Raw genomic sequence first — 17,145 nt, 5'->3', positions numbered from 1 at the left:
TCTAATTAAAGATCCTTAGAAATACAAAAAGCGCAAAGATAGAGTAACCGAAAACGATCAGAATTATGACTTTTTCCCTGTTAGGCAGTCATTTTAAAGCACTGTGCGTGGCAGGGATCCGCGCCAGGGCTAAGACGCGCGATCTCGTGCGCTGTATTGAAAGAGCAGAGGAACCAGAGCCGGCATATTTCGGCCAGAGCCGGTTCAAGGTGGAAAGACCGTGTTGCGCGTTTGCTCTGTTTGGATTCGGGCGGGCGCAGTATCGGTGGCGGCGGCGGTGGCGGCGGCGGTGGCGGCGGCGGCGACGGCAGCAGGTGGAAACGCTTCTGAAGCGGAGCCGACGAAGGTGGAAGTGGCGAAGCGCATCGAAAACTGGTTTGGAGCGGGAGCCCGGCGGCGCAGCGGCGTGGCGCGACGCGACGCGGCACGGCGCGGCGTGGCATGGCAGTTGGCGAAGTGGGGAACGATCCGTTTCGCGGCGGCCGGTGGGGGCAAGCTTGGCAGCGACAAGTGATGGTTTACAGTTATAGTCAGTCCGGATCGGGCGTTCGGTCAGCCGAGACTACTTGTGCCAAGCGTTAAGCTCCACAATCGATTCCGATTTGTCGAGCCGGTGTATTAAACGCGACGTCGCTTATACGCGCATACACGCGCGATCGCATCGAAACGAGAGAGTTTGAGAGTGAAGTGTCGTCGTCATCGTCGTCACCGTCACCGTCGTCGTCGTAGTCTGTCCACCCCTGTCGACGTTTCTCTACTTTGGCCACGCAACGAGCATCGTTCTTATTCAAGGATCGTACGTTCATTCTCGGCCTCGACGATATCGCTACAGTTGCACCGTGTGGCCGTGCAACTTTTTTTCAAACGAACGAGTTGAAGCTGGACCACCGAAACCCTCTGTGAAACTTGACGAAATCGAATCGAGCACAATTAACGGTATATACCAGACTGGCGGAAAGGAAGATCCGCGTGGACGAAACGACAGCGCCGTGAATATGTGTACGTCATCGTTCGTGGGTTCATTGTGCACGATTAATTGGATACGGGCGCACGTATATCGGCCCGTCGTTCGCGTTTCTTTTTACCTTCCAGTTCGATTCTTTTCGCGTTTCGATCTCGCGCGACCATCACTGCCTTGCCTGCCTCGTCTCTTACCGATCGTGAGAGTTCCCCGATGAATCGTCCCGTTCTAACTTTCTTCTCGTACGTTTATTTAGCCTGTACGCAACGTGAAAGAGAAACAATCTTCCCGTCGTCTTTATCAGATAGATCGTCAGAACTTTCCGGATCGATAACCAATCGGAGAGCGCGAGAAATATTTCTCAATCGTATTCCACGACGAGTAAAGGAACGAACGATTCGAAGAAACGACCATACTCTTTCGCTCGCCAATTCGATTCCCTCCGTTTGTTTCGATGAATTTCTTTTGTATCGAACGCGCGACATCCGCGAGAAAAGCGACGCCTCGATGCGCGTAAGAACGCACGCGAACGAATACGGTCACTCTCGTACGCGGATGTGACCTCGTAACACTCGGCGAGGACTTCGAGACGATCACGATGGAAATGGGAAATGAAAACGCACACGCGGAGATAATCCGCCTCGTAGCCAGCGTTTCCGTCGCGTGCTGCATTTTTCTTTTCTTTCCTCGTTCTGCGCGTCCTACGCGCTCGCCAAACAAATACGCTGACTCAATGTACGTTGCGTACCGCAAGAAACAGGAATTCCCTGAAAAGCGTTCAGGCTCATGGGAACGAGTTTCGTTCACGCAACCAACGTTCGCGAAATTCCATACACGTGACTCGGAATAGCTTTACCAAACTCATTATCTCCGAACATCGTTCTTGAAAATCCAATGCATTATTTCTTTCCTACAGACCTATCCAATTTTAATACTTTCGTTATATCGTTCGAGAGATTTTCCATAGTTAAATCGTTTTAAGAAAAAGAGAAAGGAAGATTCTCAGGGATAAATTAGAACATAACACGATCTTATTTGTATTTAGGGTGAGAATGATAGTCGCCGATTTAAGAGGCTTAGAGAAAGAGGAAGCGACTAGTAACACGGTGAGAAGAGAAAATCACCGCTCGCGTTACATTGTTGAACTTGAATCTAACGTTAAACTCTAAATTCTCATTCGACTCGTGTCGTCATCGTTAAATTCGATCGGAGCTGTTCTTTATTCGACGCGCGAAAGCTAGATTTTGTGGATGCGATACTACTCGCCGATCTTTTTCTAAATATAAACGAAAAGAACTCTACGAATATGCATAGAAACGATGTGAACAACATTTAGATCAGATTTCCGGTTTCACAGTGTTATTTAGAATACGAAGAATGAATTGAAATAATGAATTCGATGGCTCCAACTATCACACGACGTTAAAAGTTTTTTAAACGATCCACCGATATTTCAAAGGTGCGGCTCGATCGTGCAACGATACTACTAAAAATGTTGGAACGTTCAGTTACACGATAATTCTACAGATGCCACAATAAGGATGAAAAAAAGCGAAAGGAAGCAATGATGGCAGGGAGAAAGGAGGAAAATCCCGCTAGTCGTACAACTCGTTTCTTTGGTCGTCTCCAACGGAGGTTCTTCTTCCATTCATAAATTCGAATCAACAATAACAACTCGCGGTGTTGTGTTGCTACGGTCGCGTATACGTGAAAACGTATTCCGTCGCGCGATATAGATTCACCACCTTATTTACGATCGCTGAGAGAGGAATTAACCCTCTATAATTGCATAGTTGGTTATAATTTGCCACGTTGATAAAAAGAAAAAGTAGAAAGTAGCACGTAAATTATTTGATGGAAATACGAGGGTATAATAATAATAAAAGAAATATATATACAAATGTATGTGTAAAATAGAAGTAACATGATAACGTATCGTATCAGATGTGGAAAAAAAGATTCCGTGCTTTTAGTTTTATGTCGATTTACGATTTTTGTGTCTTTCGTTCTTAATCTTATCCTTGGTATAGAAACGACTAAAATAAAAATAACACAGTGTATATGTATATTAGGCGTAGAAGAAAAATTCTGTACTTTTAGTTTCACGTTCTTTTGTGAGCAAAATGTACCTTCCAATTCTTAAAAATTAAAATTATTTCCTATCTTCTGATTATTTCAATGTTTTCTTTTCCATTCTTTCAGTCGTTTTAACCCAGCTGTTTCTGCATCTCGAACGTTTTACGATTACTAGAACGCGACGTACGAAGGATTTGACGAGTAAAAGATTTTACTCAAAATCTTGTTTAAATAAACTCCGATATTGTTTCGTATATGTTATATTATCTATCAGTATTATCGCCAACAAAGTATATCGTTCTTACAACTTCGATAGATAACTGCAGGAAGAACATACTCATAAATACACGTTTTATCAGAGACAATTATATTTGCAATTATTATTTTAATTATGTCAGAATCAGAATATTAAAGAATACGTTAAGGCAGGCACACGCCATGATATAAAACTAAATATAAGAAGCACCGAATTTTTTTTGCATCTAATAGATACATAAATAAAGCACATAATTTTCAATTCGCATAACGTTAGAAAGCATTAACATTAGAACTATCAAACCAATCAAAACGACTGCTATCGGATTTTTCCTTTTCGATAATATTAACATTTACTTTTACCAAGATAGAAACGTGATTTCATCGAATTTTTATTATCGATCAAAAACGTAGTGAATTTCGAAACTGTTTCTCCGCGAAAAACAGGAAATCCTGTACTCTTCTCCTCTAGCCTTCCTGTATAACGTATTTAGGTACATATTAAAGATGATAGCTCTAACGTTAAAAGAAGGACGATAACGTTCTGGGTTCTCAAAAATATTCTTTGATCCGTTGTTTTGCATGACCGAAGCTCAAATTCGGGAGCAGGCACGGCGCGCGTAAATTTCTTCTCACGACGACTGTTTGCATAAAAATATCTTGCTCGCGATCGTTACGCCGTCGAAAACTTTCAAACAAGAGAGAAATAAATCCCGTTTAAACGAGTTTGAACGTGGATTGCTAAACGTTGGCGACGCAAAATCGACCGAATCGAGTGAACGTGCAACAGGTCTCCTATCCGAACGAAAGAATTGTCAATTTTCTGTCGTTTCGTTCTCGCGGCTGCGAGATAAGCCGTGGAAGTCTTCTTTTCTTCCATCGTAATACGCGATAATACGCAACTTTCACCTCGTCAGCCAATATAATTTCCACGTGTTGCGCAGATAGTGCCTTCCTCCGCTGGCAATCGAAGGTAATTTCATCGGATGCCCGAGAGATCCAGCTGGGAATCCCCGAAAGAAACTCGAAGCACGAGTTATTGATCAACTCTGGCCGCGAGCGACAGGCAGAAGAGGAGGAGAAGGATTCGTTGGACGGAGGAACCTGAATGACGGGATGAAACTTGTGTCGGTCGAAGCGAGAAGGAAAAGTGTCGTGTGTTAAAACAATTTGGAGCGAACAAGAAGCAAAGAGGAAATATTTTTTCGTGAAAGAAGAAAACGTAATTAAAAAGAAACGGAAGAATAATCGAGAATTTATATAAAGTGTCAATTGGAAAGTGTCGATTGTTCTGCGTGGAAATAGGAATATAATAGAATTGATATATTTAAGAAGATTGGCAAACGGGATAATAAACGGATTCTTCGAGTTCGTCGAAGGAGAAAGCATCGATTTTCATCGAATTCGAGTGTCGTAGAGAACGAGAGCTGGTTTCTTCCATGGACGCGCGTCGAAGATAATCGAACGCACCTCAGCCAGGACCGCCGACATCCAAGGTAAATATAGCACCTGTTTTCCCGTCTTTCTGTTTCACCTTTAATGCCCACGCGTTTCTTCTGATCGAGCAGAAATACCGGTGCGTGCGTGCATTCACCTACGTTTGCATAGCAATGCACATTTTTGCATCGCGGCCGTGCGCGAGCGCCAGTGTCTCGGCGACGAGAGAAAAAAGAGAGAGAGAGACAGAACGAAGAAAGGACGAAGAACCGAGTGAGAAAGAAAAAAAGGCAACGTGTGCATGCGTCAGGTTTTCTTTTTGCTCGCGTATAGCGAAATGTAAATGACGTATGTTGCCATGATACGACATTATTCCTTCGTTGACAACGAACGTAACGATTTCGTTACACGAGTCGATCGCTTTCTATCCTACCGTTGCCGCCAAACATTTATACATACTTTTATTCGCGATTTGTCACGGCGTTGCAATGAAATATAAAAGCAAGATTACGCGGTTTCGTGATAAGTTTGCCGTTCAGTCGAAGGTTATCGTTCGTTTGGTAATTACTATCGGCGACCGTTCGATCATTCATTAACCGCGTCTCGTAAAACCTTGCACGAGAATGTCCTCGGAACATTTTCTCTCTCCGTCTCTCTCTCTCTCTCTTTTTTTCTTTCTTTCCCTCTGTTTTTACTCTCCGTTGGTTCTTTCTAAAATTAAGCGAGCCAACGATCAAGCCAACGAGCGAACTTTCGTTTCACGAACGAAGCGGTGTTTACGGGAACGGTTGCACGTTGCCCCGCTGTTTTCCGGTGTATCTGACGTTTCGAAAAATCGGCTCGCGTCGCCTTGCCGTGTCTGCAATCTGCTCGACTTTCTCCGCAGCGGAGCGGCTTAGATGAGCGACGGAATTTGTTACGCGGAGACTCGCGTTAGAAATTCAGAAAACGGGGCACATTACTTATACAGGTAGAGAATACGACGGCTCACGAAAGTACTTGAACGCTTGTAGAAATTTTTTACGAATATATTATGTGTGTCGTAGGAAACATTTTAAAATTTCATTAGCACCGTTATGAGAGTACATTATCACGATTACATTGGAAAAGTTCAACATAAGGTAGAAGTTACAGGATATATATGCCAAGCGTTACAAGCATATACAACGGCTATAAAAAATGTTTGCGCAACACTGTATTTATATAGCGATCATACTAATCATACTTACTATTTTACGGAAATTTGATACTATGAGAAACGATAATTTTTTCATACTGTTAGCTTGATAACGAAAAAATGTTTCATTGAAAAATGAGAATACTTGCATCCACTTCTCGTAGACACTGTACTTTGCAAAGATCATCGAGATATTTAAACGGTTAATTACTAATTATATTAGTAAATTAGTATTACGATATTTAGTGAGATCAATTTTAATACCAATTATATGTTTGAAACTTCTATGTACGCTATATATTAACTTTTTATTAATCGTACGTGTATGTTTGTATCTTTTATATACATTTCCGGATTGATTTCAAATTCTACCAACATAATCACGATCGTCGTGTTTCGTTAATGAAATTTCGGAAAGCTTCATATGACACGCGTAATACGTTGATTAAAATCTTCTACGTCACTGTGTATGTTTGTGTACTTGCGTGAGTTAGTGTATATTTTGAGTATATTCTTATGAAAAGTGGTTTCGTATATTCGTATTCTTCTGCCAAATGATCTTTAGAATAGCATAACAGGACTTTTGTAGGTAAAGAAAAGGAAACGTGGATGAAATGATATATATATCTATACTATAAAATAACATAAGACTTGTAATTATAAAATACCGTTAATAACGAAGTGCCATAATTCGTTTTCAATAAACACTTGGACGATGATTATTTCGTTTCGTGTATTGCGTACTCTGTTCGTATAAAAATAATTCTATAACCAAGGGTCTCGTTGTTGAAGTACATTTTCGAAATCCACAATTATTGACAATTCTTTTCTTTGCTCGATGATTAACGTAGTATTTCTAAAGGTTGCATACTGTCAACGTTGAACTTCTTGTATTATCCACATTGATAAGGAAATAAGTATGCTGAGATTGAAAATATCTGGAGAACAAAATGAGTTATTCTTCCAACATAGGTTATTGAATATTTCCGTAAACATAACACAGTTATTATTAACTATATTATCATACGTTTAAAATCTAACACGAGATTCTTGAAATTTATATTTTATTCGTTCACGTATTTTCTTACATTAGTATCATTTTATTTATATCTTATATAACGACAAAAACATAATTGTTGAAATATTATCTTCCTCTCCCTCGCCAATAAATGTTATTTTTTATTAACACGAGTAATAAAAATATTTAACGAAATTGAATATTATTTATTATTTAATAAACTCAAGACTATTTATTATCCGATAGCTGATATATGTAGGTAGACAATTGCCACTGAATTCGAGTACTTTGGTACGTACAATCATTAATTATCGATAAGCTTTCTTATTGCTCCATTTTAATACTCTCGATTTCATCTATTGCAAAACATCATATTATTATAATCACATTTAAAGAAGAATTTAAAAAAAAATCAAATCTACTTAATGTTCAAATGCTAGCCAGTGATAATACAAACAATAGGATTCCCATTAAATAAGGAAGTCTTGCATCGATTTACATCGATCACAACACACTTGTGAGAATCACTCCCTGTAAAGAATCCGAATATGCATTCTCGTGGAACATGATTTAATTAAATTGACACGCGTCATTGGAAACTGTTTCCTCGCATCGTATTATTGCGAAAACAAGCAGAAGGTAAAAGGAAAGTTTCTTGTTTAGTAGCGTGTGTTATCGTTTTTATGTGGAATTGTTATCGTTATCGCAAAAACCCAACTGTTTGTACAAACGAGAGCAACTAAGTAGCACGTAAGAAAAGTCAAATAGGTTTTCGAAGTATGCTATCACGCGGATAGTGTTTACTATCGATATTAGAACACGACCAACCCATTAAAACGTACACAGGAAACAACTTTTGGCTTAGATTAGTCCCCAGGGATTTGCATATAGAGGCCGTTCCTCCGCACCGGTTCGAGGTACCAAACGAGACGAGTGTACACTTGAAAAGAAAACGTTCGTATTTCAATACACGTTGTTAAACATCGTAATTTACTGTTTACTGAAATTCCATTTCGTTTCGACGCGTGTGAGTATATAAGGAAACACGATTGGTTGATCAAACACCGCGAAAGCTAAGTTTAAGTTGTTCAGTTTGAAAAATTATTTTTGAAACTTTCAATATAGCAAGAATTTTATCAGAATTTATACAATTTATTACAATTTACTTGAGTTTTAATATCATGATATATGAATTATTTTGAACATAAGAGAAATACAGCAATGAGAGTAACAAACTTGGGCATGAACAATAGGAAGAACTGTGTGCAATTCACATGATTACAACAAATTACGAACGTAATTATATATATAGAATTCCTATTTTTGTTTGTCGGACGAAATAATTATTAGATATTATTGTTACAACTACGTAACACTTATGCTTAAACAACAGTTTAATGCTTAAACAACAGTTACTTGTCGATACAATTGCTGATGTTCTATTTACATACTTCGATACACATCCGCACTTCTATTTTTATATGAGCAAACGTTTAAAAAGTACAGGATGTTTAAAAACAAAGTAACTTTTATCAACTCGTTTCTCCGAGTATTTTATCTTTTAAGAAAAATTCTATCGTACAGTTTGTTACGAAATAATGACTAAGTATTTCAAGTTGAAATTGAAAGTGGAAGGTAGCGCGAAGAAGATGATAAAATTCCAGTTATCTTCAATTTCGAAATCATAGGGCGTTTTAACTAAGGAGGACAAAATCAAGTACGGTAGAGTTATTTTTAAGTCACCTAAGACATTCCACACCTTAACATTCGATCTTCAACTTTGCTCAAAATAATCAAACTTGTATGTGTAGTATGAAACACCACCAATATAATATGTTAATCTTTAACATATGTTATCCTATCTATCTTATATACATATTAATCTTTGATGTATCGTAAAAGCGAAAGAAAATATCGTCTACTTTAAACATAGCAAGAAGAAGCATCAAAAGCCAGAAAATGACACGAATAACCCTGTGATAGAGTTGAAGGTAAAAATAAATACCCTCCAGAAATAAAGTGACATTCACACTGAATTGATAACCACAATCGAGAAAATTAATTTCAGTTGAACGAGTTTTCCTTTTCACGAGCAAAAGCTATATTCTTGTAGAAATAAATATAAAAAAATAATTATATATATATATATATATATATATATATATATTCTTGTCAGGCTGCAATTTTAAATACAAGATATATTTCATTATTTAGCACGCGATTAATGACGAGTTAAAATAGTCCGGCTTTTAAATACAGATCGCTTAAAAGTGATTCATAACCGAATTTGTCGAATTACAACACGAATCACTCAGCTCGACTCAAATATCCTTCTGACCCAAATATAACCGCAGTCTCAATAGCGTCCGTTCTATCCGTTATATTAGTAACATTTCGTGTTTTAATAATTCCGCGGTCATCACACTTTCTCTTATCGTTTCACTCGGTTCCGTCACTCCGATTGAAGCGACGCTCGTCGTTGCTCGAATTACTGATACCTCGTCGTGGCACGTGAACGTCATCGTCGAACAAATTTCCTACTTTAAAAAAATGATGGACACGCGTTAGTGTACTTCGTCGTTCTATATCTACAAGCCATTAATTATAACAATAATTAACTGCAACGCGCTTTAGCAATATGTGTAGACTAAGTCACGGACTCCGTCCGGTTTTAAAATACTTTCGTGTCGCGAGTGTCATAATAATAACGAGAGTCTAGGCCCGTAGTCAGGAAACCGCGCGGCCTGATAATATCTTCCATCGTTCTGCTTCCTTAAAACCATTTGTCGAAACGCGACCAAGAGGAAGGAGGGCGTGCTTGAATTTCGACCGAAAGTTGAAATTCACTCCACGACCGTGGTCGACTCGTCCGCTTTCACGAACGATTTGCTTGCAGCGAATAAAATCTTCACGGCGATTCGTGGAATTTTGACGTCGTTAAAACGAGAATAAATGAATGGATTTTTCGACGCGCCACGTCGTTCCGGTTGATTCGAGTGCACGTTGAAAATCTTTGATGAGAACCCATGTAGGTCATTCGCTATGATTAAATTAGCGGAGAATAATAAATTGATACTATTATTACCTTATCTGATAATTGATCTTATTACCTAGGATAATAAATTGATACTATAACTATTATCTTATGCAGTTTGTCGAGAAAGTAAGGAATTTTATAACTTGTTTATTATCTTTTTTAAATATAGTGAAAATTTTATTATTGAAATCTTTTCTTGCAACATTATTGTTCTGTGTTGTAAGTTTGGAAATTGTTGATATAAGCGAGATATAACTGATAATTCTGGATTAAAAACTAGTGTGTAAAATTACATCTACTTGATGATTGACTATTTTTTCGTTAATAACTGATTATCGCGATCGAATAGTATTCGGTGATTAAAAATGGAAACTTGTTGGCTAAAATGGCATTCCATTCCTAAAATTCTCCTTCTGTATTTCATTAAATGTACAAAATTCCGCAATTATTGAAGGCAAAATGGATTTTTCCGACAAAGGGAAATAGTTAAATTTAAATTATTTTGGAAATTAAAACGAAAATATATAATAATTGTAATTGTATAATTATATTAATTTAGTAATATACTATTAGTATACGATATAGCATGTAACAATTTATATTTTTTGTAATAAAATCTGTTGGAATCACAAATACAATTTTATGCAAATATACTTATTGATTTATATTATTAATTCGACATATGAAAATGAAAATAGACGCTTCAAATTTAAAATTCTTCTTTTCGGTAGACGTGTACTCTTTAAATTCGTTTCACACCAATAAAATATCCTAAAATCTTTCAGAAGAAAAAACTTATAGGTAGCTAAATATTCGCAGTGCAGCGAAGTATGAAATAAAATGATGTTTATGAAGATAAAGGAATTCTAGAAGCAAGCGGATGTGACATTCTTTGGTTCGCTGTTCCGTGTGCTCTGTACACTTAATGGTTAACTCGTTGAGTGTGTCGTGTTTTTATCAGCGTGGCGTTATCTTTGACGATATTGATCAAAGCCGAAAATAATCCGTTTATTGAAAAAGTCCTTAACGCAGTGTTTCTGGATTGTCTCCAAATATATAATATTCGTTCATTTATTAAATGAAACTTTTATGTTTTCTTTAATAAGCAATGCTCTTAGCTATCGCAATTTATTTCGTTATTTAAAATCGTGTCGATCGTTATATTTTAATAACGAAAATTGTACATTTTTCTGGCTGGAAAACTACCGGAGCAGAGATTAGAATGTAAAGAGCCGTATTCCATAGAATGAAACTGTATTTCAAGAAAAGTTTTTTATAATCAAGCGAGATTCAGTTCTGCGTAAAATTATAATATTCGTCTTCGACGTATGGAACTCTTACAAAAGAGAGCATTAAATATTTGGGAGAAGAACTTGGATAACATTCCACGTGAATGAACTCACAAACCGGATCTTTGAGGTGAGAAAAACCACTGTTATTTCCTGTCAGCGAAAATATATTTTTAATGAAAAAACAAGAAAGAAGAAAACGTAATCCGATCGATAACATTGAATATCTCGCTAATTTTCTGACTATTTCTATTCCTTATTTTGAATAAATTCGAGTTCCTTCGTCGATATTTTCATAAAATATTCGACTCGTCGAAACATTTGCGTTTTAGTAGCTGTTTCTTCAGGCGTGTCGTGTTCGGAACAGTTTCGCATTGTGAACATGGTGCTTTCTAAAATTCCACTTACGATGCTAAGAATTATCCAAATAACTGTGCACAGATATTGTCGAAACTACATATTCAGAAACGTAATATATTATTAGAGATGCTATCCGATTCTAAAATATGTTGCGAATCTTAAGTAACGATTCAAAGATATTCAAGTTCAAAAATTCGTTCAATGTTATCTCTGCAGCATTACAAAATTCTATTGACAAATATCGTCTAGAAAATAATTGATAAGTTTTATTTATATGCAAGATAAGAAGAATGAAAATGCCAGATAATTGCAAGCTACTGTGCACCATTCCGAGAAACATTTCTCTTTCGATTAGTTTGACATGTACACTATAACTCAAAAGTATCCTAATACTTATTTATTTTTTTCGAAACTGTATAATTTAATAATAAACGATAATTTAATAATATATACGTATATATTGATATATTAAATATTTACATAATTATCAAAGAAATAATAATAAATATAAACCAAACTGTCATGAATATTATTCTTTGTAATCATCGTAGCTGCATAGAACAGGATATTAAAACCGGATTAAATTTGGACTTTCGAACGACAATATAAAATAATAAAACTGGCGTTTGTAATTGATAAACATTATAGAACTAATTTGTCATTTGATAGCTTATGTATTAGGTTGTCCGAAATGTTCCTTTGTTTTATAAGGAAATAGTAGACGCACAATGTTTTTTGTTTTATATTAGTTTATCGAATTATGCACGAATATAATAATGGAAATAGAACGAAATGGATCATACTTAATTCAATAAAATAATGTAAAACAGAAATTGTTGTTCATCTATTATCACCTTATGAAATAAGAGAAACTTTTCGGACAACCTAATACTTGCTAAGGAATCTGTTGTTCTTAATTATTTATAGATATCATACGATTCAATCGTACACAAGCAGAATAATATTTACAAAATGGATTTAAAAGTCGCAACGAAGGAAAAACGTAAAGGCATGTGACGTGGAGAATTTCCACTCCCAGGAAGCGAGGTAGGAACGATACTCTCGAAATCATTGCTAATCTCACATTGAAATTTTACGTTTCTACGCGGATATGATATCGTAATGTCTGCAATTTGTCGAAACGAGGCATCGCTGTACGGACAAGTACGTTCCTCGAAGAGATTCGAAGTAACGAGACTTAAGTAAATACTGTACTACGCGAAAGAAATTTCGTTCTTAACTAGCTAACTTAATCGTAACGATGGAATTAAAAATTAACAAAGACAAAGTTACCTTCGTCGATTTTATTTCGTGGAGATGCGAGAAGGATACGATTTATTTTTATCGGGAACGGCACAGTGCATCAAACGGTAAATAAGCGAATAAATGACTAAAAAATTATTACACCAAGATTATGGTAATCTGAACGAGTTCACTCGCCTTTCTAAGTTAAGAAACTAAAAGAATATCACACTGATATGATATATATACTTTGAGAGTTTGCTTGTACGAAACTTACAAATCGCATTTAAGAGTTATCGACAATCAAGTTAAAGATAACGTTTTCTGTAATTAATCGTAGTTGACTGAGACTTGCAGAACCATTCGTGACAATTGTTCCACGAACACAACTATAAAAATGAAATACAAGCAGGTATTCATAATAATATTTAATACGTCTGTTTACGTTCCACTTTTATAATCATGTCTATAGAAATACGAATTTGCGTAAACATCTGCAATTTACTTTCTAGGAATATTCAACGGTGCATGCGAAACATTATCATCGAGGATTCTGACAGTCTTAGTCAACTTATGATTAATTGCAGAAAATTGTAAACTTACCTACTCATAATGATATTTAATAGGTCTAACTTCGGATGTTTTATAACATTTGCGTATAAAACCTGCATATCTTTGCGTATAAACATTTTTCATAAATATACAAACATCTAGCCTATTAGTAAATACTCACCTACACGCAAGTAATGTTGCACGAAGAACTTCTATATATATATATGTATATACCACCTAGCTGATGTCCCATCATGTGCCATTAATTTTACGTGTTTTTAAAACGCTACACTGGCGTATTATATTGCCGGCATACGAAACATCGCAAAAAGTGGTTCAAGTCCCACGAGTTTGCTGAATTTTCGAGCAAACCAGCCAGTTTCTTTTTCCCGACTTGTTTCGCGAATATTCCGGCTACATATACAACACGAATAAATATCCCGACATGTTTCGCCAATAATATATATATACAAATGATTCCTGGTGTGCAGATAATAATGTGATCCGGTGCATTATATCGCTAATGAATAGACGACACACGTCCAACTGCGAAGGACTTGACACGCGGCGCGACTTAGATAACTCCGGTAACGTAACGTTCACACAACAGAGTCGTGTGTGTTCGGTGTAATGGTCCCACGTGATACACCGTGTCCCCGTCATTAATGAAGTCGCAGAATGTATTCGCATTGGGTGCCATTATACGCGAGCTTCGAGCATGTACTCGGCCGTGAGCAAGAATGCTTCTGTGAATGTCGTCAACAGAACCGCTGCGGTCTGAGGTCGATGACGGCGCAAAAAAAGAAAAGAAAAAAAAAACAGAGGGTAAGAAAAAAGCGAAGAGAAGATAAAAAGTAACGACGACGAGAGAAGAGTAATCATTTTCTTTGGCCGTAAAGAAATGACGTTTATAATGTCAATGGGAATATCGTAGAGGAATTTCTTTCTCTCTTTCTTTCGATTCGACCGAGCCGCAATTCATCCAACGCCGATGGTGTTCGACGAACAGAAGGATGTATTACCAATAGATTCGACGAAGATTAATATCGAAGGATGCTCGAAGGCATCTCGCGAATCGAGCCATCGAGTCAAGTTGATGTCTCAGTTGAAGTGCACGCTGAAGATCTTATTGTGACACTCGATAAAGCGTGTAAGACTCGCCGAGTTTAATTGCCTTTTTCGCATGTAACGATGCTCGGTGCTCGGTGGCTCTCTGCAAACGTGTTTTTAAACGAGGAATCTTGCATGTTTATTCGGAAATCGCTTCCAGGCATTTCGATGGGAGATGATGACATCGTGTTTTAGACTTTTATTTGGTGTTGTAATTTTCTATTATGTGTGATCTGATAGTATTGTGAAATTATCTTGTACAGGATAATCGAGTGATATGTGTGTATATAGAAAAAAAGAGGATTCCAGACTGATTTACGAAATAGTAAATAATTTACTTTGGTTTATTACCGAGTCGTTAATCTTGTATAGATTAATTCGCGTTAATCTAGTTAAGAAATAGCTTTCTGTCTAATGAGTGGTATTTTTAAACCACTTGAGAAAACTTATGATATAGTTCGTTAGAAAGAATGTTTGAATTTCTAAAAAATAAAACTCTAGGATATCACGAAATTGTCATACTTTTATAAAGAGAATTGTAAAATTGAAATTTTCATGGGATTTTTCAAGAAATGAAACGACGAAATCCTTTCTAAATAAAATTTCAACCAGCCACAAGGTAATTTTCTTTCTGAATGACAGCTCTTTTCCTTTCCATCTTTCACACGGTTAACCTTTCTCGAGCAAGAATATTTCACTGAGAAAAAAGGATTCGCAATATTCCACTTCCTGGCTAGCTGGAATCCACGTTCTCTGTGTCAATATGTACGTAGCCTGTGCAATTATGCTTCTACACTAGATTCTATGGAAATAATAGGTGCCTTCTGCAAATTTTTATTGCACCGTACCAGTATGGAACGCTGTACGAGCCAGTACATTAGAAACAATTACGATAACAGATTATAATGTGGAATGTATAATTATTTTCACATGATCGTAAGTAACTCGCTAACGTAACAACATCGACAGTCATGAATTTCGCCAGTATATTATTTCGTAACTTATTGCCGTAATTATTTATTAGCTCCGTTTATCCTATGTAAAACGTTTAAAAATTATCGTCTGAAATGTTAAAACTCCGTTAGCGTTAACTCTGTTCAGTGTTAGATACGTAGTTGGGAATATTCAGCGAAGAGTATAAAAACGCAGAATTATTACGAGTCAGTTTCCCCAACGAGAAAATCGAACTGACCAATCCAGAAGAAAGCATCAGTCGCAGCAGGCTTTCTCTCCATATTTTCTTCGCTGCTTTTTCTCCTCAAAGTAATACTCGAACTTAACAAACGCTAGAACTTGTCTATTTCTTCAATTCTATACATATATACACTAGGAATTTTAATTACGACCGTGTTTTGATAATAATTATACAACGTTATTTCAGTTTCTACGTATATTTTTCTTTCGGATTTTGTAAACTCGTTGTTTCTGTTCAATAAAATAATCATTCGTATGTATGTACAATATACCATGCATTTATACCAACGCACGATATTTTTAGTAAATTCTTGTAATATATAGATATCTACTAAATACTAGAATTAAACATAGTAATATCAATGAATTTTAAATTTAATTTGTCGATCGTTCTTATCATAATGTAATTAAATATGACGTATTAATTAAATAATATCGATCCGATAATAACAGTCTATCGAAATATATATACATGTATGTATATCGTATTAATGATAATAAAAATACCATTTGGAAACCATCTTTCTCGATTCAAGCATACAGAAAAAATAGAGAAAAATGAAAAATCAAACAACATGATGAACATCGAGAATAATAACTAAAAAATGGCAGAAATCGTGATTACATTATTTTCTTTAGTCGATAATTCCTCGACCTATAACTGTCCATACGTCGCGCCGGGTCGTCGCGTTGATACACACAATTACTTAATCGCAGATCGTAGAGCACAGCGAACGACGTAATTGTGTGCGAAGAATTCTTGGCATTGAATCAAGCAGAGTCAGGGAAAACGGGATATCCCAGTTCGATTATCTCTCGGTTTGCGTGCACGTCTCTCGTGCGAGTGGTTCTTGATTGTCCTGAAATGTTTATACATACATCCGTTCAAATTATCGGGAGATCCCCCAGTTTGTTTGTCTGTTTGCTATGGCAATCTTCCACTGTTTACATTTGTACTTCCCATTGATTTTAAAAGTTGAACATTCTAGACCTTTCAAATTTTTCTATATAGTTTTCCACGCGTTTGTGATCGATCAAAAAAATAGACAGACAGTTTAGAATTTCGGTATGCTTGGAATTCGACGAATACTTGATACCGAAATTAGAATTTCTCTTTACAAACTGTTAATATGCGCACAGTATCGTTGCATATTTACTGTGCTTACTTCTAGTTGACATTAGGAATCGACGGCTATTGCAACAACGAATTATCGAAATTCTTACTGCGTACGTTTGTCTTCTCGTAACTTACAGGAATTCACAGTTAGCTTCACCCAGTTCATAATTGATATCGAGTTAACACGGTTACGCGTCGAACTGTTAAACTACTTACGATGGTTTACGAAAATATTTGAACACTTATCGACGAAAATTTTTTAAGAATGTTACTATTGCACGTGTTATATGAAACTGTCTGAAATTTTATTAGCACCGTAA

The 17,145-nt window shown here is 36.5% G+C and overlaps 1 protein-coding gene across 7 annotated transcripts in view; it reads left to right on the top strand.

The window, feature by feature from the left end:
• The window catches only part of LOC132904702 (class A basic helix-loop-helix protein 15-like), a 379,017-nt gene that overhangs the window by 348,578 nt on the left and 13,294 nt on the right, over positions 1-17,145 (top strand). Inside the window, exons 1-2 of one of the 7 annotated variants that reach the window (XM_060955408.1) lie at positions 451-936; positions 4,241-4,788. The exons of 4 other annotated variants lie outside the window; for them this stretch is intronic. Coding sequence is in view for 1 of the 3 variants with exons in the window: in XM_060955406.1 (XP_060811389.1) it covers positions 14,083-14,229 (147 nt within the window). In the remaining 2 variants the exon portion in view is untranslated. Of the gene's footprint in view, positions 1-450; positions 937-4,236; positions 4,789-13,494; positions 14,230-17,145 lie in introns of those variants that run through there. 2 more of the 7 variants (XM_060955407.1, XM_060955406.1) reach the window with 2 other exon arrangements.

This window comes from Bombus pascuorum, chromosome 2 (assembly GCF_905332965.1).
Source record: "Bombus pascuorum chromosome 2, iyBomPasc1.1, whole genome shotgun sequence".
Taxonomy (NCBI): domain Eukaryota; kingdom Metazoa; phylum Arthropoda; class Insecta; order Hymenoptera; family Apidae; genus Bombus; species Bombus pascuorum.
Note: the sequence above shows the minus strand (reverse complement) of the source record. Positions and strands in the feature narration are given on the sequence as shown.